The following is a 27,034-nucleotide window of genomic DNA, read 5'->3' as shown; positions in this document are numbered from 1 at the left end:
TAAAGCGCCACGTAGGGCCACTGATGTGGACCCCCGGCTATTCCTGTCCTGACGCTCTCTTCTCTTTCCTGGATCTGCACCCTCATCTCCACCCTCAATCACCCCATTCCCATCTTCGGGATACCAGCCCCCCACAAACCCTTTTGACGGACATCCAGGTTGCAGCACGTGGTTCTGCGTCCCCACGATCTAATTGGTGGCATGCCTCCTTCCCGTTCTTATGATTGGTCCAGAGTTTTAAGGCTCTGTTCTCGAGATTTACAATCCTTCCCCCAGACATCCTTTTAAGTGGTACAGTCCATCGTTCTTTGGGCGGGTAGGGCTGATCCACTATCACAGGGAGCGGGGGAATGCGGGGTGGGGTGGGTGAAGAAGAGGCAGGACTAGGCGGAGGGATCCCTCTGGAATGTGTCCGCCGACCCCACCCCGCCTCTGTAATAGCGTTGATTGGGCCAGAGGTTCGAGATGTGACCAGCGATTGGCCTGTCTCTGGAATCAGCCCCGCCCTGTTTCCTGGGCGCCTCTGTGGGAGAGAGGCCCCGGTAGCGGCCGGCTGGAGTTCTCGGAGGGACTATCCTCTCGCGGAGGCGGCGGCTCTAGGTGAGTGCCCCCTGGGGGCCAGATCCGGGCGTATGGGGGGTCGGGTGCGGCTGCGGCTCCCGGACTTCCGTGGACAGGGACACTCACAGATACTCACGAGGGTGGTAGGCGTCGGGGTCCAGGAGTCTCAGACACGCGGGGTACTCGAGGGGCCGGGGCAGCAGTAGGTCCCGAGACATGGATTCGAGGACACAGACACTAGGGGATTCAGGGAGGAGACGTGAGGAGGGGGCTGGTCAGGGCAGGACACAGGTACCAATGAAGTGGGATCCCAGATTGACCCTAGCACAGTGGGACACGGAACTAGAGAAGACTTGAGTGGGTACAGGCCCACGGACACAGAAGCGTAGGGGGGTGGGGATCTAGTTCGCTGAGCGCTGGACGAGCCGGGCTACAGGGCACAGCCGGCATGAGGAGTGTGCACTTGGTGTGACCATGACCCCCAGGGATTCCCTGGAAGGGATGGATCGTGTGGGGCCAAGGGGCTTGTCCCAACGTGGAGTGCAGACACACTGTGGGAATGGACACAAAGGGCCCTGGGCCTAGAGAGCATCGAGGAACACTCTCCCAAAGATCGTGCATCCAAGGGTGACTGAGCTTGGAACCCTGGTTGTGGGGACTAGTTCGAGGAGTGGAGGTCCCAAAAGACCCTGAGGGGAGGAGGTCTGGAGCCCCGGACTGTGGCCGGGATGATGGGACCTTCAGCCTCGAGTTTCAGGCTTACTTTACAGGCCTGTAGGGTATGGATCAAAGAGACAATGCTAGGCTACCAGGAAAGGAACCCCCATATCCAGTCTTCCTTCTCCTCCCTTCCCTCCCCCCACTAAGTTTCCTTAAATGTGGAGTTTCTTTCCTAGGCTAATGATGCAGGGAACAAGAATTATGTTCTCATTTTCAGACTTTCCTCTCAGAACTAGCTGCTTTGGAGTATTTATGAAGGAGAAAGTATCCCCAAACCAGGGTAGAGAGGTGTGGCTGTGGTAGCCCAACCCCTCCTTTTGGAGTTCCTGAGACTGCCCCCTGTGACTCAGACCTGTAGTTTTCTCATATTCGTATTGTCCCTGCTGGGTGGGTTGGGCACCTGCTACAGGTTTCACCATCTCCACCTAATCTTTTGTTTTAGGGAGCTTGCTGGGCACTGGTTTCCAGAGAAGGGATCCATTGTGATTTCCCTACCCCTCAGCCCACCTCAAAGGCCATATTTAGAATATTTGGACAGGCCTTGGATTCAGAATTGCATTTGAAAACCAGCTCTGCTCTTTATGAGTTGTGCAAAGTAGTTACTTTCCTTCTCTGGGCTTTAGTTTCTTCATTTATAAAATGGGTGTAATACTAATTGCACTACCTCAAGGTTGTTTGAAGGGAAATGCTTTGTCAACTTGAAACACTGTAGAAATGGGACTTAGTATTAACTAAACCCTGACCCTGAGTGGGGTGAGCTAGTTTCATGGATGTCCTAGTATCCTAGGTCTTGGGAGAACAGCTTACATTTAAGAGGTAGGGGGACCCTGAAAATACTTGGGTCTCATCTCTGCTGAGTAGGGCAGGCACCTAGCCAGCATTTTCTCCCCAGGAAACACCCAGTAGCCGGTTTGGTTTGTCTGGCTGAATCAGCGCTGCCTGGCCCGCCCTCATTCCATCCAGAACAACGCCCCAGATGAAATGGGGAGCCAGAGCAGAATATTCTCTTCCCTTGTCTCTAGCCCCTTGCTTAGTAGCTTACAGAAACCATCCTGCCCCAATCCTTTTCTCTCTAACTTGCATTTTGTCATACTTTAAGGTTTACATAGTGTTACCTTTTCTTACATGTGAGGTGGGAGGGTATTATTAAAACTATTTTACAGATGAGAAAACTGAGACTCATATAAGATGAAGAGATGTTACATAGGCACACAAACAGTAAAAATCAAGTTTCATGGAGTTTTGGGGTCTTCTTAGGGCTAAGAGGGTGGGAAACTGGAGTTCTTGCCTCTCAACTGTCTTAAATCCCCCAGGATCCCCAAGAAAGAACCTTAGTGTATTCCCACCCAGTTCTCTCTTCCAATAGATTCATGCTCTTCTCTGAACATCTGGAATATTTTTTCCCTTCTCTCCCTTTACCACTAGACTCCCTTTGCCTGGGAGAAAGGGAAATAAGAACTTAGAAATATGGAAGTTTGGAGAGGGAAGAAGAAGGAGGGAGAGATATTCCCACTGGGCCATAGGAGTCTAGGCTGAAGGTTCTGGCAGAATACAATATCATAAATTCAGCACTGGGGAATAAAGAGGAAGATGAACAAGGCCCTGGGCCTGCCCTTAAAGCAGGGGTCGGCAACCTTTTTGGCCGTGAGAGCCATAAACACCACATTTTTTAAAATGTAATTTCGTGAGAGCTGTACAGTGCTCACAGTGCAGCTCCTGTAACAGCGCCTGAAAAAAAATCGACTTTATGGCTCCTGCAGAAAGAGCCATATATTGCCGACCCCTGCCTTAAAGAGTTCACAGTCTAGTTGAGAAGACAGAACATCATTGAATCACTAAGTATTTGTGAGATGTTGGACCCTGTGCTAGTCATGGTGGAGGGAAACTGAAGAAGTTGCAGGTGCTCATACTACCCTCAGAATTCACAAGTTAGAAGAGGCATGTGTACAGTGAGCTCCCTCAGGGCCATAACTGGTACTGATTCCAATGTCTCCCCATCAGTGCCAAGCATCAGGATCTCAGTAATGGATAGATAGATGAATGAATGAATGAATGAATGAATGAATGAATGAATGAATGAATGAATGAAGAATCATTTCATTTCAGTTCAATTCAAACATTTATCAAGTACATGTTAGAAGGTACTGTGCCAGGTATAGAAAATACCAGGAAAGGTATAATGTAGATTCTAGTACCTCTTTACCTTTCCAGCCTTATGCCACTCCCTTCCAGGAACCCCTAGCCCATAATAGACACTATAAAAATACTTTTTCCTTTCCATTCTTCCTACCTTAGAATCCTCTGCTTCCCCCACTTCACCTGTTACATTCTAACAGCCTATTCAAGCCTAGCCCAAGTGTTACATCTTCCCTGATCCCTAAAATAACCTTTCTTGGACCTCCCATGGTACCCTTTTTGGTTTTTCCATATCTCTTATTTACTTTGGCACATGCATGTTAATTGTGTATCATACTTTAATCTTTGTGCTTTAACTCCCCAAAACAGCACAAGAGCAAGGGCCAGGTCCAATTGAAATTTTGCATCTCCCCCAGCACCTAATATGGTATCAGCACAAAATTGACGCTTAATATATTTGCTGAATTGAATTGAACCATCTTCATTTATTTTAAAGCATCCATTAAAGGAATCAACATTAAGTTCCTACTGTGTACAAATCTCTGTACATACAAAGACAAATATGACACAGAGCTTGGCGTCAGCAACTTGTCATCCTGAGATTGGAGATTTAGAGCCAGAAGGGACCCTGGGTCATCTAGCCTCAGAGAATTGGAGGATAGTCTTCCTGGGTATGTTATCCAAGATCTCACAGGTAGTAAGTGTTAGACTTGAGATTCAAACCCACATCCTGCAATTTCAAGCACTCATTCTACTACACTCCCTCATAGGTGATTAAAAAGCACATAAATAATTGTGATAGGAAAGAGAGCATTATTTTGAGCATGGGGGCCCCAGGGAAAGAGGAAATATGAGAAATAGGAATTAGGAGAAATATGAGTTCATTGAAATCACTTTCAGCTTGGGGAATCAGTCAAGGCTTTATGCAGGGAGCAGCTTTAGTGGCAAGGCCATGAAGAGAGCAATTTCAATACATGGAATTGGGCTCTCATGAGGGATAATGTGAGTAGGTGCCTAAAGGAAGGGCAGGACAAGGTGAAAAGTGGGGGCAGAGGCATCTATTTTGGCTGGAACATTGGAAACATCCCTTGTGATCAATAGGTCAGAGGAAGAGGGAAGATCCTAAGGCCCCTGGTCCTCAGTGTCACTTGTAGCCACAGGAATCTTGGAACAGAGGACTCTTAAGATCATAACCTGGGAACTGAAAGAGATACTAGAGACCTTGGAGCTCCACCTCTTCCTTTTATAGACCAGGAAAGTAAAGTTCAAAGAGTTGTGACAATGCCTATTTGAGGTCACAAAGGGAATAAGCAGCAGAATGGGTTCAAAACTAGTTCTCAACTCTGAACCCATGGCCTATTCTACAACGTTGACCTATCTGGTCTTTAGTTGGACTTGAAAGGATACCCTAAACATTCTACCTTTTTGCCATCCACAGATCTCCTGGGAGCACCCCCCTCCATCATCTCCCATGCCTCTGGGACTTGGCCGGAGAAAGAAGGCACCACCCTTGGTGGAAAATGAGGAGGCAGAACCTGGACGGGGTGGGCTGGGTGTGGGGGAGTCAGGGCCACTAGGTGGGGGTGGGGGAGGGGGGCCCCACGTGGGCCTACCTCCCCCACCCCCATCTCTTCGGCCCCGACTGGTGTTCCACACCCAGCTGGCCCATGGAAGCCCTACTGGTCGAATTGAAGGCTTCACAAATGTGAAGGAATTGTATGGCAAGATTGCTGAGGCCTTCCACCTGCCCCCTGCTGAGGTATGGCTGCCAAGAGTGGGATCTTGGCCTAGAGGGAAGACAAAGTAGGTTGAATGGAATTGTAACAGGAAAGAGGTGCTGAGACTAGATGGTAGGCCTCTAACAGTAGGTTGAAGGGAGGGTCAGAAGCTGAGGACTGTACTGGCGGGCCTCCCCCCACCCCCAACTCGATATTGGAACATGGAAAAGCTGGTTGCCAAGGTCACAGAAACCCAAAATTTCAGAATTGGAAGGAGCCCCAGCAGCCATCTAGTCCAAATGATAACTGAAAAAGAATCTACTACAACATACCAGCAAATGGTCATTCGGTTTTTTTCTTGAAGACTTCCACCAAAGAGCAACCCACTACTCCATTCCTTTTACTTTTGAATAACTCATAGTCAGGAACCTTTCTTTATATTAAATTTAAATTTATCTCTACAACTTCCACCCATAGCTTCTAGTACTGCCTCCTTAGACCAAGTGAAAGAAATTTCATTTCTCTTCTCAGTGAGACCTTACATATATTTCAGACAACCATTATGTGTCTTCCTTGCCCCTGGCCCTGCCCCCTAGCCCCACTTCTCTTCTCTAGGCTGAACATCCCTACCTTCAGACGATCTTGATATTCAAGGTACTTGATTCTTCTAGTGGCTCTCCTTTGGATGAACTCCAGCTTATGAATAATCTTTCTTTCTGTTACTTGTACACCTGGTTTTTATTTTGTGCCCATTTATCCCTATTAAGCTTAATCTCATTTGGGTCAGTCTAATTTTCCATCTTGTCAAGATCTTTTTGGATTCTGAATCCATCATCGAGTGTACTTACAATCTAGCCTAGCTTTATGTTGTCATCTATATATTTAATAAGAATGTATCTATCATCTTTGCCTTTCTCCCCAGATCATTGATCAAAATCCTGACTGTCACAGAGCCAAACACTGATTCATAAGACAGTCTTCCAGAGACATCCTTCTCCAGTACTTAAAAAGTTCCTGCAGATCATATCCCATCCTGTGCTATTTATATCTTTGCCCTCCCATAAATTCATCCCAAGGGAGGTAGAGGTCTTCCTTGTTTTATTCTGACATTAAAAAGATACCAGGGAAATACAGGCTGTCCACATATCATCCCTTGCCCTCACCATGTTGCCAATCTAGCTTTTCCTCCTATCATAACTTTCCCTGGTGCCATGTCCTTGGAAGTTCCTCGTTGGTTATATATTGCAGCTTAATCCATGCATCTCCTATTACCCTCCATGTGATATTTTTAGTTCTTCAGAGGCATTATTCCATATCTTACAACCATATAACAACATTATTAGAATATGAGCATTGAAAAGATGGGCCTTTTATTTCTAAAAGAAGCTTGGGGTCACTTGCAGGTCTCTGAAAGCATTCCAACTTGCTCTTTTGCTAAATTCTGGTCCTAGCTCATCATCTATTTGTACTTTCTGCCCCATATATATATATATATATATATATACACTGATAGCTATATTCTATAGGTAAGCCATTTCACTACATGTCATAAACTACATAATAGACAATCCATCTACTTAATCTTTGCTGTACAGATGCTTGGACCAAACTCTTACTATTGAACACTTTGTGGCTATTTTTTTGTTCTGGCCATTCAGTTCCAAATCCAACTAATCTTAATATTGCCTGACTCATGTTTTCCCATCTTTTCCACAAGAATAGCATGAACTATTTCATCAGATAGTTTGCTACAATCTAAGTAAAATATAGCTGTATCAGTGATGGTGAAAAGATGGTGAACCTGTGGCATGGGTGCCAAAGATGGCACACAGAGTGTTCTCTATGGGTATGCAATCACCTTCCCTCCCCTCCAAGTTTTTTACTAGAAAGGCAGAGGGACTTGGGTAGAACTGTTCCCCTCCCCCTCTCCACTGTTCCTGATGACATTTTTTCACATCACCCACCCCTCTGCCCAGCAGCCCAATGGGAGCACTTTCTTCCTCTCCTGTGTGGGGTAAGGGGCAGGGGGTGCCCTGCACTTGTTGGGGGGGTGGGGCCCAGCATGTTGTCTCTGGGTTTGGGTGGGGGTGGGGCCTGGTACTCTATCTCTAAAAGGTTCCCCATCACTGATCTATAGAAATCCCCTGAACTTCTACTTCAGTAACCCTGCCAAAAAGAATTCAAGGGATTGCTTCTTCCTTCTTGTTAATAGTATGTTCTAACTGGGGAGGTAGAAGAAAGACTAGTCATGAGAGTGTTCTCCACCACGGAGATCATGGTGTAGTGATGGCAGTTGTGCTGGATATTTCTGTCTGCATCCTGAGACTGGACATCCAGATGTAGGGGGAACCATTCTAGGAAGAGGCTACGAGGTTAAAGAACAGCTTTCCTGTGGATTAAGATCTAGATGGAAGGGTCTTTTTCCTAAGATATAAAAATGTAGACACACATAGCACTTTGTCCATCAGGGGTCTTCCCACATCTTGCTCCCACAAGGGATATATTTGCCTTGGGGGATAGAGCTGGTGGGCTTGAGTCTGGCCCTTTGCCCATCTGCAAGTCAACTTCTCCTCCCAGGTAATGTTCTGCACACTCAATACACACAAAGTGGACATGGAGAAGCTCCTTGGAGGCCAGATTGGGCTGGAGGACTTCATCTTCGCCCACGTTAAAGGCCAGCGCAAGGAAGTAGAGGTGTTCAAGTCAGAGGAGGCCCTGGGGCTCACCATCACTGACAACGGGGCTGGCTATGCCTTTATCAAGGTACTGGTGATTGGTGGGGAGGAGGTGCATGTTGGGGAGCTCTTACACGGCCCCTTATGTGGCATAACAGAAAAAACATTTGGAAATGCAGTTAGAAGACACTGGTTCAATTCCCATTTCTAACAGTTTTTAACTGTGTGACCTTGTGCAAGTCCTTTAACTTCTGAGATTCCCCATTTCCTCATTTGTGACTGTCTAATCCCTTCCCAGAGACAAAACATCAGGCACACACACACACACACACACACACACACACACACACACACACACACACACACACACACACATCTCTCGTGGGACAGCCTAGGCCCATGTTAGCTAATTTATGGCACATGTGCTGGAGGGGGCTGCTCCCCTTCCCCTCTCCACACACTGCCTGAGGACATTTCTCTCATCACTTGCCCCTCTGCCTAGCAGCAAAATAGGAGCTCTTCTTCCCTCCCCTGTCTGGGGTAAGGTGGGGGCTTACATGTGGCATGAGGGTGCAGTTTGGGCACTTGGTCTTTAACAGGTTCTCCATTACTGGCCTAGGCTGGCCTAGTCTAGGCATCATGAGCTCAGGGTGATGAAAGCCCCTATGGGGCCACAGCTCAGTGCAAGAGCTGGGTATGTCTCCTTCAACAGAGGATCAAGGAGGGGAGTGTCATTGACCGAATCCAAGTGATCAACGTGGGTGACATGATAGAATCCATCAATGGGCAGAACCTTCTCGGCTGCCGACACTACGAGGTGGCCAAGATGCTCAAGGATCTACCCCGAGGCCGCACCTTTACCCTCAAGCTTACGGAGCCTCGAAAGGCCTTTGGTGAGGGCTAGAGCTTGGAGGCACAGGGTCTACCCAAAAGGGTGGTCACTGGGAAGTGGGTGGAATCTGGGGAAGGAAGGGGCTGTTACACCTTAGAACTGGGATGAGGAAGTAGTCTAGGAACGTAGATTTGGAAGACGAGAATCTTTTTATCCAACCTAAAATATGGAAGTCCAAGGACACTTTGGGAGGCATGGGACAACCTTCTGGGAACCTCCACCAGGCTGGGTTCAGATCCCTTTCTCCTGTGCCCTTTATTCTTATTGTGCCCTTCACCTACCCCTGGCAGCCAGCAGGTGTCACCCCACCCTCATATTCAGACCATTTGTTGGCTTGGGAGAGCTCACTAACAGGGAGGAGACCCAGGACTAATGGGTTCACTTTCCTGAAGGCTTTGCAGGCAGTAGCCTGTGACTCACACCCTGAGGGTTAAAGGGGGAGCCCCCCCCCCCCCCCCCCGCCTCTGCGTCATAGGTCCCTCCTTCCAGCTCTGGTCTCAGGTGGCAGCACCTGCTACCCCCTGGCATGTTCCTGTCCTGTAGATCTCTCTAGCAATCCTGTTCTCACCTTCCGATTAACCCTTGATTTTCAGCTTTGTCCCCTGACCCAAACAAACCTCTCTTTCCCCCATATCCTCCCCTGTATTTATCCCCTACAAACTTTATTTCTTTCTCTGGCCTCAAGGCCCCCTAGTTCAATTCAACTAGACTTCCTCATGCTTTCTTACCTAAAAGTCTCCCTAAGGCTGATGCCTACAATCTCCCTGCCCCTAGCCACTCCCCTTTCCTCTCCCAGACTCATTACCAGTTCTGTCCACAGTACTTATCACCCTCCAACCTATCCTAGTTCACCCCCCAAAAATTTCCTCTTCCCTTATACTCAGATTTCAACCAAGACCCTTCAGGTCCAAACCCCCCAGCCTTTAGGCCACAGGGAGCCCCTGTTGGGGATGCTTGGCTGCCCATAACTGATGCCATCTCCAGCCCCCTGCGTTTGGCTCTGCTGCCTCTCAGGAATGGGACCACAGCCCTGGGCCAAGATGGGGGAAGGGGAGAGGGCAGGCATTATCCAGCTGCTTCCCCAACACAGGCTGAAATGTTAGAGGCTGGATAGGGGCCAGGAGGGCTGCTCCCATATTGGAATGGAGAAAGAATTAGGCAGCCTGTTCCCAATTGCCTGCTCCCCACTGTACTTCACTGCCCAGCAATCTGGCCTCAGGGCACAGTCTCAGATTGGGCAGGGTAATGCTACCAAAGGAGCCAGATACTCGCCTGAAGGTATGGTAGTTATTCCCTTTTCAGCTGCTCCGCTCTCTCTCAGGAGCAAAGGATTTAGATTTGGGAGAGACTGTTGGGATCCTCCTGTCCAACATTTTTTATTTCACAAATAAGGAAAACCGAGACCCAGAAGGGGCTAAAGTGATCTTTATAAGTTGAGTCAGGATTTGCACTTAGTTCCTCCAAATCCAGTTCTACGTTATTTAGCCCATTCTAGCCCTACCCCTGAGTCACAGACTCAAATGCCTTTATTTTCTAACCCTCCTCCCTCCAACTAGAGGCCATTCCCAGCTGCAGAGCTCCTGACCTCAGCCAACCCTTCCTCTTCCCCTCCCCACACTGCGCCTTCTCTGGCCCCCAGTGGAATGCCTGGATCATGGCCCAGCCCTAGGAGTGGGCTCCAAGAAAGGGAGGATCAGGGGCCAAGACACCTCTCAAAGCAGTTTGTTGAGGCAATTGGGAGTCTTCTGTTAGGGTCAAGAGATTTGGGTTTGGATCCTGCCTGGGCCACTTGTTTACCTTTCTTTGCTAGGACCAACACCACCATACCCAAATGAAAGGTCTCTTTTAATCTTGAGACCTATGACCCTGTCAAGAAGTTCTTCAACCCCAATTGGAATTGAGGGCTAGATACTCCCACACATCTGGGGCATGTCAGGCTTTGGGGTCAGAAGAGGAGAGCAAGGTGGGGTAGTGGAAAGAGCTCTAGTTTGGTGTCTAAAGACCTGACTTTCAATCTAAGCCCTGGAACTTAGTAGCTTTATGGCCTTGGGGAAGTGACTTTACTTAGGTGCCTTATCTGAAATAGGGGTGTTGGCCTTGGTGATGCCTAGAGTTTCATCAAGTTTCTAGACTCTGTAAGGAGGCTTAGGTCCATGGGAGAGGGGATATTTGGACCCCAGGTTATGAGGGGCAGAGGAAATATCAGATACTGACACCATCTTTGCTTATCTCAGACATGATCAGTCAGCGGTCCGCAGGGGCTCGCCCTGGCTCTGGACCCCAACTTGGCACTGGCAGGGGGACCCTTCGCCTCCGATCCCGGGGTCCAGCTACAGTGGAAGAACTGGTAAGTGGTCAGCCCCAGCTGTCCTGTTCTGCTTTACAGTGCCTTGTATATATGAATCGTATGCATAATAGTTGATTAATGTGGATTGAGATGAATTGAATTTTTCTCTACCCCCAGCCTTCAGCATTCGAGGAGAAGGCCATTGAGAAGGTGGATGACCTGCTAGAAAGTTATATGGGCATCCGGGACACAGAGCTGGGTGAGATTCTTTGGAGAGGGATATGGAAGTTAGAGGTGGTGGGAACTGGGCTGGGTGTTTAGAGGGAGTTGGGCAGGAAATAAGAGTGGAGGATCTAGGATCCTGACCACCACCACACCACCCCCTCTTTTCCTTGAGCAGCAGCCACCATGGTAGAGCTGGGCAGGGATAAGCGGAACCCAGATGAGTTGGCGGAGGCATTAGACGAACGACTAGGTGACTTTGCCTTTCCTGATGAATTTGTCTTCGATGTGTGGGGAGCAATCGGCGATGCCAAAGTTGGGCGCTACTAGGACTCAAATTGGACTGACTCCGAGGAAATGTGGGACGGAATTAACATGAGACAGTGCCGAGGGGCCTTGGAAGCAAAAAGTCTGGGAGACCAGACACCTGGGGCCCATCCCAGCACCATCATTGCTGTTTAGAGGACAGAGCACTGAAGAGGTCTTTGTCTGGGGGCTTAGAGAGAAAGGAGGAGGGGTCAGAGAGAAGAGCTGGGCCAAGGATTCAGGCCCCCAGGCCCTCACCACCATTACCACCACTGGAATCCAACATTCCCCATACAGCCAGAGTAGGAGGGGAGAAGGCCTGACCCTCAATGCTCTTTATCCGATCGGTACAGCCCCTCCCTCCTCAGCCTGACCAGGGTCTCCAGGGAGCCCCCCTCCTCCCTTTCCCACCTACCTCAGTGTCTAGATTGGGGAAGAGAGAACTGGGAAGCCTCCCCCTTCTTCCCTCCTCTACTTTTCCACATCAGCTGCCAAACTGGCCCCACTCCCCTCCCTGGGGCACCCAGCTCTGTTTCGTGGAAGAGCCTAAGACCTCTGCCTGTTTCCCTGGCAGAGGAGGGGAAAAGAGGGGAGGGGCAACCAGGCAGCCACTTTCCCCCCTTACCCCAGAAACTGCAATATGGTCACCATCACCACTAGGAGACTCCCCAGACTTTTTACCTCTGTATTTGAACTTGACTGCTGTGAACCCATCCCCTGGTCTAGGACTGACTTCCCTTAGGGGTTCCCTGGATTCCCCAGCTGCCTTCACTGACTTTGAGGGGGTGGGGCAGGCCTTGACTGGGGGGTTTTCTATTTGAGTTGTCTTTAACATAAAGAGATCTCTTGAGTGGAGCTGAGCTGCGTGGCCTGAGGGGTGGGGGGCTGAACTGGAGCTGGGAAAGAATGTGTAGACTGAAATCCATCCTCTCTGTGGCCCAAATTGAATTAGGAGACCTTGGCCCAGTCTTCCCCTGCCTCCTCCCACCCACCGTTCTGCCTGATTAGTGCTTAGGCCCTACCTCCCAGCTTCTCAGCAAGAGAAGTTTTCAGCTCAAGGTTTCAACTGGATGAGAAGTTTGAACACTTCAGTTCAAGTTCTGGCTGCCACTAATTTGCTGGGTGACTTTCCCCTCTGGGCCTTCTTTTCCTGTATAAATTGAGGGGGTTTCCAAGGTCCCTTCTAGCTCCGAGCTTCTTTATGACCATTTGCTTCCCACTTCCTGAAATAGTGGAGATGGTGGGCTCTAAACATTCCCCTCACCCCAGAGGCCAAGAAGGTTCATGTGTGGCTCTGGTGGCCCTTGTCCCTCTAGACACCAGTCACATAGCAGAGACTTTGTCCCATTAGTAATAATACATTTTTATGTTTTACAGTTTAGAAAATATGTTCCAAACAGCCCTAAGGAAAAATGGAAGGATTGCTTTCCCATTTTACAGTTAAAGAAACTGAGCTCCAGAGAGGGAATTGAATTCCTATCTGCTGATTCAGATTCAGCACTCTCAGAGGGCACATGGAAGTCTCCAAATGTAGCCCAAAAATGAAACAATGGGAGAGGATGGCTGGAATCCAGAGGGGCAGAGACCCATTCCCCTTTCCCTCCTGAGGGTTGGTCCTTTTGGGCAAGTTCCAGCTTTAACATATCTCCATGAGTGACCAAGCAGTAACTGCCACTTGTTCAGCCTCTGTTTCCCCTTCTATAAAGTGATGCAGTTGGACCAGTCTAATCCCTTCCAGATCCAGAGCCTCTGGTTCCCATGAGTTCTGCCTCTAGGCATATGGCCCTAGTCAGGGAGCTTCCTCTCTGGGTCTCTGTCTCTTCCTTGGGCCAGACATATTCTAAGAGTTTTGAGAGTAGACGCCAACCAGAGAACATAGATGGCTGACCCTGATGAACAGTAGGGACCTTCCCCTGCCACTGAGGCTGGACCCCTCTGGCCTTGGGCTGGAGGACAGGCCCTGGCTGGCTGGGCTGATGGGGGAAGATGCAGGGAGACTGACATAAACCCGACACCAATGTTTTGACAGTCAGCTAGCTCTTCATCACTGAGAGAGGGAGGGGGGCCTCAGGAAAATGGGTAGTAGCTGGGATGGGGGGTGGGGTAGGAAAACTGGCTTCAACCCCCAGAATTCTGGTTAGAAACATTAAAGTGAACTTGAATTAGAGAGGTGAGGGGAGGGTGGGGAACTGTCTGGACAGATGGGGAGTCTGAAGGAGGTGGTTCTCCCATTTTGTATCTGGGTGAATCTTGGTCCCATTGTCTACTTCTGCCTCTGGTCTGGGGTTTCTGCTATCTCTGGACATGAGGCAGTGGGGGAGTATGAAACTTAGGGGTCTAGAACTGCAGAGGTCAGACTGGGTCCCAAGAGAAGAGTAGGGTGGGCTTTGGGAAACAGGGCTCCTGGATCCCCTCCCCAGCCCACCCTTTGTCCTCATCCCAGCTCCAGCATCCTCAGGGATTACATGTTCTTGGGGAACCGCCTCCAGCCTAAGCCTGACATAAATAAAAGAACCCCATCCAACCCATCCACTTCCCCCATCCCATGGAACACCCCCTCCCCCAGGGAAAGAACACTGCCTCCCTCGCCCCAGCTCAGTTCAGGGCTGATGCCTCCCAAGCTGAATTCCCTCTCTATCTCTGGCATCACCAAGCGATGCCTGGCACCCCCATCCCTGATCAGGGTAGCTCAGCAACCAGTTCCCCTAGCAGAGCCCTATTCTCTTCACAAGTGTCCCTGCCCAACTATGAACTGCTTTTTCAGAGCTGGACAGAGACCAGCCCCACCTGTGGGAAGGACCAGGATCTGGGCTGAGGAGACTCAAATTTGAACCCTGCCTTAGGCCGTTCACTTAACTTCTCTGACCTTAATTTCTTTATCTGAAATGAGGGGTTAGGCCTCGACCCCTCCCCCATCCCTCCTGGCTTTAAAGTCCTTGGGCGCACTTGAGGGGCGGGAAGGGGTTCTCTCACCTGGGATGTCTTGCTGCCCACAGCGCCAGAGGGAGGGCTGCAATGGGGGGAGGGGAGAAATGAATATCTGACACACTCATATTTTCCAGTGTTTGGATTTTCTCGGCATTATTATTGTTATTAATGAGAAAAGCATGAGGGCGCCCTGCCTGAGAATGGGGGGTAAGGAGCTAGGGAGGGTGGGGGTGGAGGATGGCTCAGTTTCCTCTCTAAATTGGGGAAGGTGATCTCTAGGAGCCTTGCCAGCCCTAAAGCCAATGACTCTGAGGCTCTCTAGGCTTCTTTGTAGGCTCAGTGGAGGGGGCCAGAGGTCACACCCCAGTAGCCTAAAAGACAGGTAGGGAAACCTTGTATCATGGTGTAGTGAGGAGAGGATTGGCATTGCTTGGAGCCAGTTCCAATCCTGACTGTGACACTAGGTCCGGGACCAGTCCAGCTCTGAGCCTCCATTTCCTTACCTGTGGGGAAAGAGGCATCTTCTCTGCATGGCCTACCTCACAGGGTTGTTGTGGGGAAAGCATTTGGTAAACCTTGGTGTGCTACAGTCAAGGAGTCGTGGTAATTGGTCGTCTTCTGATGCCCGCCCACCAGTGGGGCCAGGTGGGGCCGGTGTGCCCTCTCTGCCTTTCTGGGTACCTCCCCCTGGCTTCTCTGAGTTGGAGCAGATTCAGCATCTTCTGTGGGGAGCTGCATGCCGGCAGTCAGTGGCTGGCAGCCGTAGGCCTCAGACAGCCTGGAGGCTGGGGGCTTCTTCTTGCTCTAGCCCCTATTTCCGACAGGACCCACCCCACACCTGCCTCTGAGGGACCCAGGAAAAAAGCTGGGGGGGGGGCGTGCAGTATTCAATAAAGAAGGGGAAGGGGGTGTTTGCTTGCTAAGTCAGGATCAGTGCTTGGAGATCCAGGGCGGCAGGCCTTCCTTCAACCTCATTCAGGTTAGGGGGAGGGATGAGGGGTGATAGGGGGTTAGGGTGGCGCAGGAGGAGCGGCTCTAGGCTGCTGGAGGCGGGATGGAGGCGGGAGGGAGTAAAGGAGCCGCCCCCCGAGCTCAGTGAGCCGGGGCCCTAGAGAGCTACTGGCCTTAGGGAGTGCAGCCGGGCGCTGAGGCTGGGAAGGAGTGCTGCTGCGGAGCAGAGCCTGGAGGGATGGGTCCCCGGGGCCCAGGGCTACAAGAGGAGCAACAGGTAAAAGTAGCCAGAATGGGCAGGATCCAGGAGTTTGGGCTCCCCAGCTCATCCTTTCTGGGAGATCCGGAGCAGTGTCTTGGAGGACTCAGGGTGGGGCTGTCTGGGAAAGAGTACGAGCAGGGAAAACCCCTTCTGTTCCCTCCCTGGCTGCCCTCCCTGTTTGTCCCCCCAGCCCAGCGGGACATCTACCTCTTTCTGACCCTCCCCTATTAGCCTCACTCCTCATCTACTCTTCCCTCTCCTGTTGTCTTCTCCATTGTCCCACCAACCTTTCTGCCTGAGCTGCCCATCTGCTCCTGTCTACCTACCCCTTCTGTCTTGGTCTTTTCACAGGGTCTCATCTGTTCCCCTCCCCCCCCTCAGACTGGTCCCTGTGCCTACCACCCACTTCTTGGTACATCTCTCTGAACCTGCTCTCTCTACCCTGCCTTCCCAATCCCTCCTGGGGTCAGATCCAAGCCAAAGGCCTCTCCCCATCCCACTGGGGAAGGGGATCAAGCAAACCTGCCCCAGCCTTTAAGACTGACTGAAGGGCCCAGAAGAAGGATAGGGGTGGTGGGAAGGATGGACAGTGGGGTGGGGCTTGGGGGAGTCCATGTGGAGTAGATGAGATGGAGACTCAGGAGACAGGGAGAGCAGAGGAGAGTCACACGAAACGGGAATGACAGGGTGGAGAGGGATGGGTAAGAGACTTGGAGGGGGCAGCAAAAGAGTGCCAACCCCCTATTTGGCTATCCTCCTTTCCCTTCCTTTTTTCTCTTCTTGCTCAGACATCCACTACTACCTGACATGTCCCCTTGCCCACTGTACAACCTCAGCTGGCAATGGGAGAACTCAACATGCCCAGAGACCAACAGCTCAGAACCCCACCCAGCCTCATCGCCGGCGATGCCCATCTTCTCCATGACGTTGGGCGCTGTTTCTAATATCCTGGCTTTGGTCATTCTTGCCCGGGCCTTTATCCGATTCCGCCGCCGCCGTTCTCGTGCTCCCTTCCTGCTCTTTGCCACAGGTTTGGTGGCCACAGATTTTGCCGGCCATGTGATCCCAGGGGCCCTAGTCCTACGGCTCTATGCCACAGGCCTGGCTCCTGCCGGCCCTGCCTGCCAATTCATGGGCGCCTGTATGGTCTTTTTTGGTCTGTGCCCACTGCTGCTGGGCTGTGGGATGGCAGTTGAGCGTTGTGTGGGAGTAACCCGACCCCTGCTCCATGCCAGCCTGGTCTCGGCTGCCCGAGCCCGCCTGGCACTTGGGATACTTTGGGGCATTGCCTTAGGCATTGCTCTCCTGCCCCTCCTGCATGTGGGGCGCTATGAGAAGCAGTATCCAGGAACGTGGTGCTTCATAGGGCTGGCCCAGCCTAGGGGCTGGGGTGAGACTATCCTGGCAATGCTCTTCTCCGGCCTTGGCCTGGCCTCTCTCCTGGCTGCCCTGGTGTGCAACATGCTCAGTGGACTGTCACTGGTCCGGGCACGCTGGCGGCGCCGCCAGGGGAGCAGCCGCAGGATGGCTCGTGGCGGAGGTGGTGGCTCCTTATCCTCTTCAGCTTCATCTTCCTTCTCCTCCTATTCCTCCCCTGCCCCACGCCGAGCTCGGGCCCACGATGTGGAGATGGTTGGCCAGCTGGTGGGCATCATGGTGGTATCCTGCATCTGCTGGAGCCCCTTACTGGTGAGTGGATGTATCCCTGGGCAGACATCTCTGGGCGGCTGTCTCCTGAGGGACACTCCCAAGTCCGCTTCCTTGGGCAAGTAGATGTCTCTCTGAGTGGATATATTCCTCCAAAGAATTCTCGGAGGAAAGATGGGAGCCTGGAGAAACCCTTGGACGTTTACCCCTAGGAGCCCTGCAGGTCCATTGTTCCATATCTAAGCCCTTTCATCCTATTCTCCTTCCCAGACTACAGCTCCAGATGCCTTCCAAGGGAGATCCCTGAGCCTCTTGCCAGATCAGAATCCCAAACTAGGTCTTTCCCTTCCTGCCCCAAGGACAGGACACAATGTTTGTGCTGGGCTCAGTCCTCTGTGTCCCTGCCCACCTGATTCTGGGCTTCTGAAAGGCTGCATCATTTACATTCACTGAGCCTTAGTTTCCTTATCTGCAAAATGGGAGTAACAATACTTGCCCTACCTCTAAGGTGGTGGTACAGAGCCCAGGAGAAATAGAAGTATTATAATTTGCCCTCCCTCCTTCTCTGGCCTCTTCCCCAGGTGTTGGTAGTGCTTGCCATGGGCGGCTGGAGCTCGGTTTCCTGGGAGCGCCTCCTCTTCCTAGCAGTTCGTTTGGCCTCCTGGAATCAGATCTTGGATCCCTGGGTCTACATACTGCTGCGTCAAGCTGTGCTGCGCCAGCTACTACGCCTGTTCCCGCCCTGGCATGAAGCCAAGGGGCTGCCCAGGGGAGCCTGGGATGCTAGCTCCTTGCGCACCTCCCAGCACAGCGGCATCGGCCGCTTCTAGGAGTCTTCTGTCTGGGCCAGGGTGGACTTTGCAAGGCAGGACTGCAAAGGACATAGCTGTGGAGCCCCAGGCTTCAACCCAGTAGGAAGCCAGGAGGAGGTGGGAAAACCTAGGAAGCTTGAGGAGGGTATCAGCTATTAACCTGCCCAGATGTAAGGGAGCGGGAGAGTCCTGAGGGAGCAGCTCAGCAGCCCAGGTACAGCCTTGTGCTGACCTGGGGCTTCCAGGTGCTGGCCAGGAGGGAGATGGCTAAGGGTAGTCCGCAGGGCGGAGCCCAAGAGAAATAAAGCTATTTTGTATATTCCACCAGTGTGTGTCCCTGCCACTAATCGGATGATGGGGGGCCCCTCCCAGCCGTCTGGGAATCCAGGGTATAGGCTTCGATGGTGTGTGGGTCCCTTCCTGCCTCTGACACCAACAACTAGGTGGCTCGCCCATTTCAGAGCCCAGGACTAGGAAGGCAGGAAGGATCGGAGGAGCAAGGAGGCTGCAGTGACGGCCTCGGCCACGAGGTGGAGGCAGAGTGACCTGTTTTCCCCGCTGGGGCCAGATGAGGGCAGCAGGCTCACAATCCAAGAGAGCCTAGAATTCTGGGGCTGGGTCACCCGTCCCCTCAACTTTTCCCACTCCCACCCCACACCCCCGTCCCAGTCCTGGTGAACCGCAGTCTCAGGGAACCCAGCCCAGAATTCAAACCCAACCAGGCGGGGTGGGGCGGACAAGAGCGCGACAGGGGCCAAGTCCCAACCACAGACCCAGCAGCGGAAAGGAAAGGTGGAGGGTGGAGGGGGGAAGAGGCAAGCGGCCGCGGCCGATCTGGAGCATGCGCACAATTCCGCTGAGCTGGTCAACGCTCTTCCCAACCTGCTCTGCGGCAAGGCTGTGTCGAAGGCAGAAAGTAAAAAAAAAAAATCTTTGCCCTCCTACCCCTTAGCCTCCGCCCCTAGCCTAGCCCTGGCCCCCTCCTCTACAGCCCTACCCAAAAAGACTCCCCCCACCCCAATCCTCTCCTTGGCACCTCTTAGAATGCCTAACTTCCTTTAAAGCCAAAGGTCAAATACTACTTCTTCCGCGAGGCCCTTCCGGATCTTTTAACTGCTGGTGTTTCTCCTCAAATGACTTTTTACAGTATATTTATTTTGTACCAACAGACATCCATATAAGGTAGATTGATAGATATCAGAATAAACAACGCTTTTACAGTCTGGGTCCCCAGTGGGCGGATACTACTTATACAGGTTCAGGGGTCCTCAACGCAGCACGCCTACTCCCACAAGTCCCCACTGGTGTGCTTCCCCTGAACAGTCAGTCAGCCGCTAACCACAATGGCATATTAAGAACAATCGCGCAAAACACCGCCCTTGGGTTCATTCTCTACAAATATACCCCCAAACTACGGGGAAAGTGGATACAGGATACCATAGTAGTGAGCCGGTGAACATAATCGTCCAGGACGGCTTATGCCTCTGGTACTGTAACGCCTCTGGTACTGTAACGCCTCGAAGTCCTTTCTCCCCTCCTGGAGGGCTCACGGAGCTCAATTCTTAACTGACAAGGTTAGGTCAACCTTGCACCCCTTGTGGTCGCCTCTCTTCGGTATTGCCTTCTGGTCAGATTCCTTGAAACCGCTCTCTCCCTTGAGTCATTGCCTCTGCGTCTTTGTCTGACAGGAGCTCGTTTCTCAACTCCCTCAACTGTTCCTTGAACTCTTAAAATAAACTCCGAAACTGATGGATGGAGTGTTTTCTCCCCAGCAAGTCACTCGGCTACTAAGCAGAAAGTCGGATGGGGGAAGGGAAGGGAAGGGAAACACGCCCTCTTCCCCGGAGCTTGCTGCCCTCTAGTGTAGGGAAAGGGCGCACCCCAAAAAGCCGGTCCTGCCCCAAAGCTTCTCTTCACCGACTGCCTCCAGGGACCGTCAGGGTTAAAGCAGAGCCAGTTTCCGGCCAGCTAGGGCAAAGCATCTCTTTTAATTCAATCCCAGGATATTTCTGCACTCTGTAAGCAGAGACAGGGAGTACATGCAGCTTCACTAATATATTAATACCTCATTTCCTCTGCAATCTGCCCTTTGTGGACTATTATTATTTTTTTCTTCCAGGAGATTTATAAGAAACGCCGTGAGAATGAAGTTATATAAAGTAATTTATAGAGAGGGAAAGCACTAACAAAAGAGAAAGGGGGAAACAGAGATCAAGAAAGGCCTTTGGAGAGAAGGTCTCTTCGCAGAGTGTGCAAGGAAGCTCCAGGGCATCCTCAGACTCTCAGGTGAGGTGTCTTCCCATCACGGAGAAGCACTTGAAGGAGAAGGGAGATGAAACAATTAGCAAGCCAGAATAACTGGAACCGAAAGTGCAAACAACTCCAGTGGCTTCCTATAGCCTTGAAGAACCAAGCCCTTCATACCCCAGCCCCCTCCTGCCTTTCCTCTCTTCTTGGACCTTACTCCTGAACGCACACTTTTTTTTTTTAATTAATATTTTTCCCTGTTTACATGGTTCACTTTTTCCCCCTTCCCTCTACTTTTCTCCCTTCTGGACCTGACAAGCAATTCCACTGGTTATACATGTATTTTCATTCAATACCTATTTCCATATTATTCATTTTTGTAATAGAGCAATCTTTTAAAACCAAACCCCCAAATCCTATATCCACATAACCAAGTAGACACGCTTTTTGATCCAGCGTCACTGACCTCCTGGTTGTTCCATAAACCAGACACTCTGGATATTTTCTCTGCCTAGAAAGCTCTCCCTCCCCACTCAAACTATTGACTTCTCTAGCTTCAAGTCCCATTTGAAATCCTACTTCCTACACCAGTGATGGGCAACTTTTTGAACTTGGTGTGTCAAAATTCACCAAAAAACAGAGCATAACTCGGGTGGTGTGTCACTTTGAGAAAAAAAATAATTTTGTGATATTTATAGTTTAAATAACAAAAATGTATAACTGTAATATATAACTATTTAATAAACCAAAATAGGTAAATTAATATAGGTAGAATTGTCATCTATAGTGCACAGCGTCTACACTACCCTACAGTAAATGTTTCATCCTCGGCATGTGGCCCCATACTTCTCTTTATGCAGCTGCATGTCATCGAAAATGGCTATGTGTGTCAGTGTTGACTCGAGTCATAGGTTTGCCATCGCCATCCTACAGGAAGCCTTCGCTCACTCTTACTTCCAGGGTTTTCCCTCTTTCCATTGTTTCCTGTTTATCCTGTCTATAGCTTGTTTTGTATCTATTTGCATATTGTCTACCCTTATTATTAGATCATAAGCCCCTTGAGGGCAAAGATTGTCTTTGGCCTATTTTTTTTTTTAAACCCTTACCTTCACTTAGAATCAATATTAGTTCCAAAGCAGAAGAGTGGTAAGGGCTAGGCAATGGGGGTTAAGTGACTTGTCCAGGGTCACCCAGCTAGTTAGTGTCTGAGACCAGGTTTGAATGTAGGACCTCCTGTCTCTAGGCCTGGCTCTCAATCCACTGAGCCACCCAGCTGCTACCCTTTGGCCTATTTTTGTATCTTCAGCACTTAGCACAGTGCCTGGCACACTCTAGGTGCTTAATAAATGTTTCTTAAAATGAAAGGGAGGTGGGATGGAGGAGGGCTTCCAGATCTAAGCTGAGGACTTTGTGGGTAGCCACAGAAGTGATAGAGACCTGGGGATTTTATAATAAGGGTGGTGGATGATGTGGGTAGAACAGTATTTGGGGAATATCATTTTAGGCACAAGGAGGACAGAAAGGACAGGAAGATCTTCTGCCTTGGAGCCGATACACAGTATTGACTCCAAGACAGAAGGTCGGGGTTTAAAAAAAAAAAAAGAAAAAAGAAAGGATAGGGAGAGAAACAGAAAGTCCATAAGTCTAGTGGTGAGGACCTAAACTAGGCCTCTACTCCCACACTGGTCCCTCTCTCCTTTTAGAGTCCTCTCTCCAAACAGACCCTCTGAGCCCTTTCTTTCCCAGCCCCTTCACAAAGCCACTCAACCTCTCACCATAATCTCCCTTTTCATCCTTTGTCTCTTTTAAGGCTTAGAATCCAGAATTTCAGAGTTGGAAGGGGCCTTGGCTCCTACCTGAACTATAGTCACCTTCACAGGGATTTACTGGGAGAGAAGATGAAATTTAATTGAAATCAGTGTAAAACCTTACAGTCAAATGGACACCCATTTGGAATGGGCTCTTCAGTGATATAGTTCACAACATACTTTGGTTTAATAAATAAATAAACAGTATCAAAATAATTGGAATCTGAAGAAAAACATATGATTGATCATGTGGTTCAATGGGAATATGATTGGGCTTTTGGTGTTAAAAGATCACTCTACTGCAAATATGAATAACATGAAAATAGATTTTGAACAATGATACATGTATAACCCAGTGGCATTGCTTGTCAGCTCCAGGAAGGGGGAGGGAAAAGGGGAGGGAAAGATCATGAATCATGTAACCATGGAAAAAAATATTCTAAATAAATAAATTATTTTTTTAAAAAATCACTGGAATCTGAGACCCTGGGCTGGGATCCCAGCTCTGCCATTTACCAACTGTGTGATCCAAAGCAACTCCCTTAACTTCTCTGGACCTCTGAAAATGAGGGGGCTGCCCTGGGTCATCTCTAAGGTCCCTTTGAACTTTTAAATAGGATCTCAGAAGCACTTTACAATATCTTTAACAAGTATATACAAAAGCCCATTAGTTTCCAAAGCACCACTCCAGAATGACTCTGTTAGGAAGTTTTCCTTTACATCAAACCCACATTTTCCACTTTGTAACTTCCCCCTCATTTCTCCTAGATCATTTTCTCTGGCTGTTTCCCATGCCTATACTGCTTTCCCTCCTCCACTCCTACCACTGACCCCTCTGGCTTCTTTGCAATTCCAACTAAAATCCTATCTTCTACAGGAAACCTTCCCTAATCCCTTAATGCCAGTGCTTTCCCTCTTTTAATTTGTTTCCTATTTATCCTGTATATCATTTGTCTCCTATATATTTATTTAGAGTAAAAATTCTGGAGCAAAACAGAATAAATCCAATGCATCTTAAGGTAACTGCCCTTCAAATCATTAAGCTTGGTTATTCAATCATCCACTTCCCCAACACTTTTTTTTTTTTTAAACCCTTATCTTCCATCTTAGAATCAATACTGTGTATTGGTTCTAAGGCAGAAGAACAGTAAGGGCTAGACAATGGGGGTTAAGGGACTTGCCCAGGGTCACACAGTTGGAAGGGTCTGAGGCCAGATTTGAACCCAGGACCTCCCATCTGTAGGCCTGGCTCTCAATCCACTGAGCCACCCAACTGCCCCCTACTCAATACTTTTTTAAAGGCTTAACTTCCTATTCATAAGGCAGGATCTCAAAGCCTTTCACCATTCTGACTGTCCCCTTCAGGATACACTCCAACTTCTCAATGTCCTTTCCCAAATATGGCATCCAGAACTGACCCAGTGCCTGACCAGAGCACAGAACAGCCAGACTCTCATCCCCTTCCAAGACCTTAAAGGCCTAGAAAGGAACTAGGTGTATGATTTTATGAATATAGGAAACTCTTGGGTAGGAATTCTCTCTATCAGTTCAGGCCATCGCCTTCTCTAACTTACAGTCACAAAAAGTTTTAATGCAACCGAAGATCATATGAGCTTTCTCGGTGGCCCCATCGCCCACTGATTCATGTTGACTTGACGGGGACCAAAATTTCCCTTTCTGTAGAACTGACTAATGGCAGCTCCCCCTTTGATGTGAATATATGATCCGACATTTAACTCCTTAGTACTTTAAGGTTTGTCAACTGGATGCCTCCTCTTATGGGGAACCCCATAGTCATCTTGGAAGCCAACCAGATTTCATGACCTCCCCTCTAAGCTAACACAATCTTCTTCCAAACTTCCCTGATCCTGTGGAGAGCACCACCACCTTCCCAGCCACCAGCCATACCCCTCCCTCTCACTCACCTTACAGATACAATCTAGTGGCAAATGTTATCATTGCTGCTTGGCAGCATCTCTCATATAGGGCCCCATCATAGGGTCACTGTGTTTCATCCACTAAACATCATCTTCTTAATTCAGGGCCAATGTTTTAGCCTGACACCTTATTGGGGCCCAGTCTGCCTCACACATTAGTTAGGACTTGCCCAGCTTTTTTGTCATCTAACTACTGATAAGTATGTGATCCTTGCCTTGAACCAAATTATTGTTTAAAAATATTCAAATTGCTTATAGGCTACAGGACGGGGGAGGGAGGAGAGGAGGGAAAGAATATGAATCATGTAACTGGGAAAATCTTCTAAATCAATTAAATAAATAAATGAAGGCAGAGAAATAAATAAATAAATAAATAAACAAATAAATAAATAAATATGTTCAATATGGGGGCAGCTAGGTAGCTCAGTGGATAGAGAGCCAGGCCTAGAGACAGGAGGTCCTGGGGTTCAAATGTGACCTCAGACACTTCCTAGCTGTGTGACTCTGGGCAAGTCACTTAACCTCCACCACCTAGTCCAGTGGTTCCCAAACTTTTTTGGTCTACTGCCCCCTTTCCAGAAAAAATATTACTTAGCCCCCTGGAAATAATTTTTTTTTTTTAGTTTTAATAGCAATTAATAGTAAAGATAAATGCACCTGTGGCCATCACCACTTCCCTAGATCGCTGCAGCACCCACCAGGGGGCGGTAGCGCCCACTTTGGGAATCACTGGAATCCTTACTGCTCTTCTGCCTTGGAACCAACACATAGTACTGATTCTAAGATGGAAGAGAAGGGTTTAAACTTTTTTAAAAATGTTCAACAACTGGAATGACCTACAGGAATTGATGCAGAGTGAAAGGAGCAGAGCCAGAAGAACATTGTACACAGAGACCAATACACTGTGGTAAAATCGAATGTAATGGACTTCTGTGCTGGCAGCAATGCAATGACCCAGGATAATTCTGAGGGACTTGTGAGAAAGAATGCTATCAATATTCAGAGAAAGAACTGTGGGAGCAGAAACACAGAAGAAAAACAACTGTCTGATCACATAGGTTGATGGGGATATGATTGTAGATATAGACTCTAAACAATCACCCCAGTACAAATATCAATAATATGGAAATAGGTAATGATCAATGACACAAGTAAAACCCAGTGGAATTTCGTGTCGGCTATGGGAGGGTGTTGAGGAAGGGGAGGGAAAGAACATGAATCTTGTAACCACGGAAAAAATATTCTAAATTAAATAAATAAAATTTTCCAAATTAAAAAAAAATGTTCAACAGTTAGCTGGGGTGTAATTAATTTCTTGAACTATGATTCCCAGCATCCCACTTTCATCCTCATGTTATGTCCTTATGTTTTGGAGATGAAGTTTCTGTAATCTTGCTCCCTCTCTCTCTTCTCCTACTTTTGAGGTCTGGTAAACTTGTCTTTATTCAGACTTTACTTTTCCTCTACTTCAAGTGATTATTAATAAATCTTATAAAATCTTATACTTGGAGTTATTGAATATTAATTTTTATCTTACAGTGGAAGCTAGATGGCTCAATGAACTGAGAGCCAGGCCTGAAGATAGGAGGTTCTGAGTTTAAATCCACCTCAGAGACATTCTAGCTGGGTGACCTTGGGCAAGTCACTTAACCCCCATTGCCTACCCTTGCCACTCTTTTTGCCTGGTTCTAAATACAAAGTATTGATGCTAAGATGGAAGGTAAGGGTTTAAAAAAAAAGTGTTCAACAGTACAGCAGCAGCATCTCCCAAGCCAACATTGAACCTTTCTTTAATGATTGTTTTCTCAAGTTTAGCTCTTTGACCTGTTTTGCATCCACCCTATGAACTCTGCTCTATCTTTTTTACAAGAGCATGAAAGCCTTTATCAAATTATTGGCTAAAAGCTAGGTATACAATTGCTACAGCAATCCCTCACTCTACCCATCTAGTGCTATAAAAAGAAAGGAGATTGTTGTGGAATTACTTTAATGAAGCCATACTAGCTCTTGGTGATCACCATTTCCTTTTCTAGACATTCTCTAACCCTCCCTTTAAGAACACGGTCTGGAATTTTGTCAGAAATCCAAGTTGAACTTGCTAGCCTAGAGCTCCATTTCCTTTTTGGAAAATCTAGACAACTTTCTCCAATCCTGTGATAGTTCCCTTATTAACTAAAGATCAGCAAGATGATGGAGTGGGGTATAGTGTTGGACTTAAGAGCCAAGAAGACTTGAGTTCCAATCCTGCTTCAGACACTCACTAGCTGTCTGACTTTGGGCAAGTTGCTTCATCTTTCTCAGCCTCAATTTCCTTATTTGTAAAATGGAGATAAGAAAAATATCTACCTTACAGTGTAGTTGTGAGGTGAGATGACCTATATAAAGTGTTTTGTAAATCTTAAAGTGATATTTAAGTATTGGTTATTAGTATCATCAGAATGATTCAGCAATCACATCTACCAAGTCTTTCAGTGTTCAGAAGCAGTTCATCTGGGCAAGGTGACTTGAAATCAAGAGAAACTGAGAGCCCTCAGTCCTCCTACTTGTCTTATATATCATCAGCTCCCTAAGGCCCATTTTCTGTTCAATCCCTTCTAGTTCATATTCTCTCCTTCTTAGCAGAGAAAACAAAAGCAAGGAAGAATTAGGCAATCCATCCTTCTAGTTCCAAAACCAATTTTTACCAGACCCAGCTTATTCTGGGCTTTCACATTGCTGACATTAGATTATAAACTCTTATGGGCAGGGATGATCTTTTGCCTCATTTTGAATCACCAGGATTTAGCGTAGTGCCTGACATACAGTATGTATTTAAGAAACTTTTAATGACTGGCTGACACAGTCAGAGAGAGAGAGAGGGAGGGAGAGAGAGAGAGAGAGAGAGAGAGAGAGAGAGAGAGAGAGAGAGAGAGAGAAAGGAGAGAG

The 27,034-nt window shown here is 48.7% G+C and overlaps 2 protein-coding genes and 1 long non-coding RNA gene across 4 annotated transcripts in view; 2 read left to right on the top strand and 1 right to left on the bottom strand.

The window, feature by feature from the left end:
- Positions 1-525: 525 nt before the first annotated feature.
- Positions 526-13,529, top strand: GIPC1 (GIPC PDZ domain containing family member 1). 2 transcript variants are annotated; one of them, XM_044670560.1, is made up of 7 exons: positions 526-600; positions 4,856-5,176; positions 7,713-7,898; positions 8,523-8,703; positions 10,937-11,049; positions 11,167-11,248; positions 11,390-13,529. In XM_044670560.1, exons 2-7 carry the CDS (start codon positions 4,889-4,891, stop codon positions 11,539-11,541), a joined length of 1,002 nt encoding a protein of 333 aa, XP_044526495.1. In that variant the 5' UTR covers positions 526-600; positions 4,856-4,888; the 3' UTR covers positions 11,542-13,529. The 2 variants fall into 2 exon arrangements, with proteins under 2 accessions (XP_044526495.1, XP_044526505.1); XM_044670570.1 differs by lacking the exon at positions 526-600 and adding an exon at positions 10,723-10,734 and having other exon boundaries at positions 5,050-5,176; positions 10,961-11,049.
- A 2,086-nt stretch (positions 13,530-15,615) lies between these two features.
- PTGER1 (prostaglandin E receptor 1) lies at positions 15,616-19,118 on the top strand. Its single transcript, XM_044670517.1, has 3 exons — positions 15,616-15,673; positions 16,447-17,347; positions 17,887-19,118. The coding sequence occupies exons 2-3, from the start codon at positions 16,466-16,468 to the stop codon at positions 18,133-18,135; spliced, it is 1,131 nt and encodes a 376-aa protein (XP_044526452.1). The 5' UTR covers positions 15,616-15,673; positions 16,447-16,465; the 3' UTR covers positions 18,136-19,118.
- Positions 19,119-20,262: 1,144 nt separating this feature from the next.
- Positions 20,263-27,034, bottom strand: part of LOC123242673 — a 14,663-nt gene continuing 7,891 nt past the window's right edge. Inside the window, exon 2 of the long non-coding RNA XR_006505833.1 lies at positions 20,263-20,432. This is a non-coding gene — a long non-coding RNA (uncharacterized LOC123242673). The remainder of the gene's footprint in view (positions 20,433-27,034) is intronic.

The sequence above is a fragment of the Gracilinanus agilis genome, chromosome 1 (genome assembly GCF_016433145.1).
Source record: "Gracilinanus agilis isolate LMUSP501 chromosome 1, AgileGrace, whole genome shotgun sequence".
In the NCBI taxonomy this organism is placed as follows: domain Eukaryota; kingdom Metazoa; phylum Chordata; class Mammalia; order Didelphimorphia; family Didelphidae; genus Gracilinanus; species Gracilinanus agilis.
The sequence above is the reverse complement of the archived record's forward strand: the minus strand, read 5'-3'. Positions and strand labels throughout refer to the sequence as shown.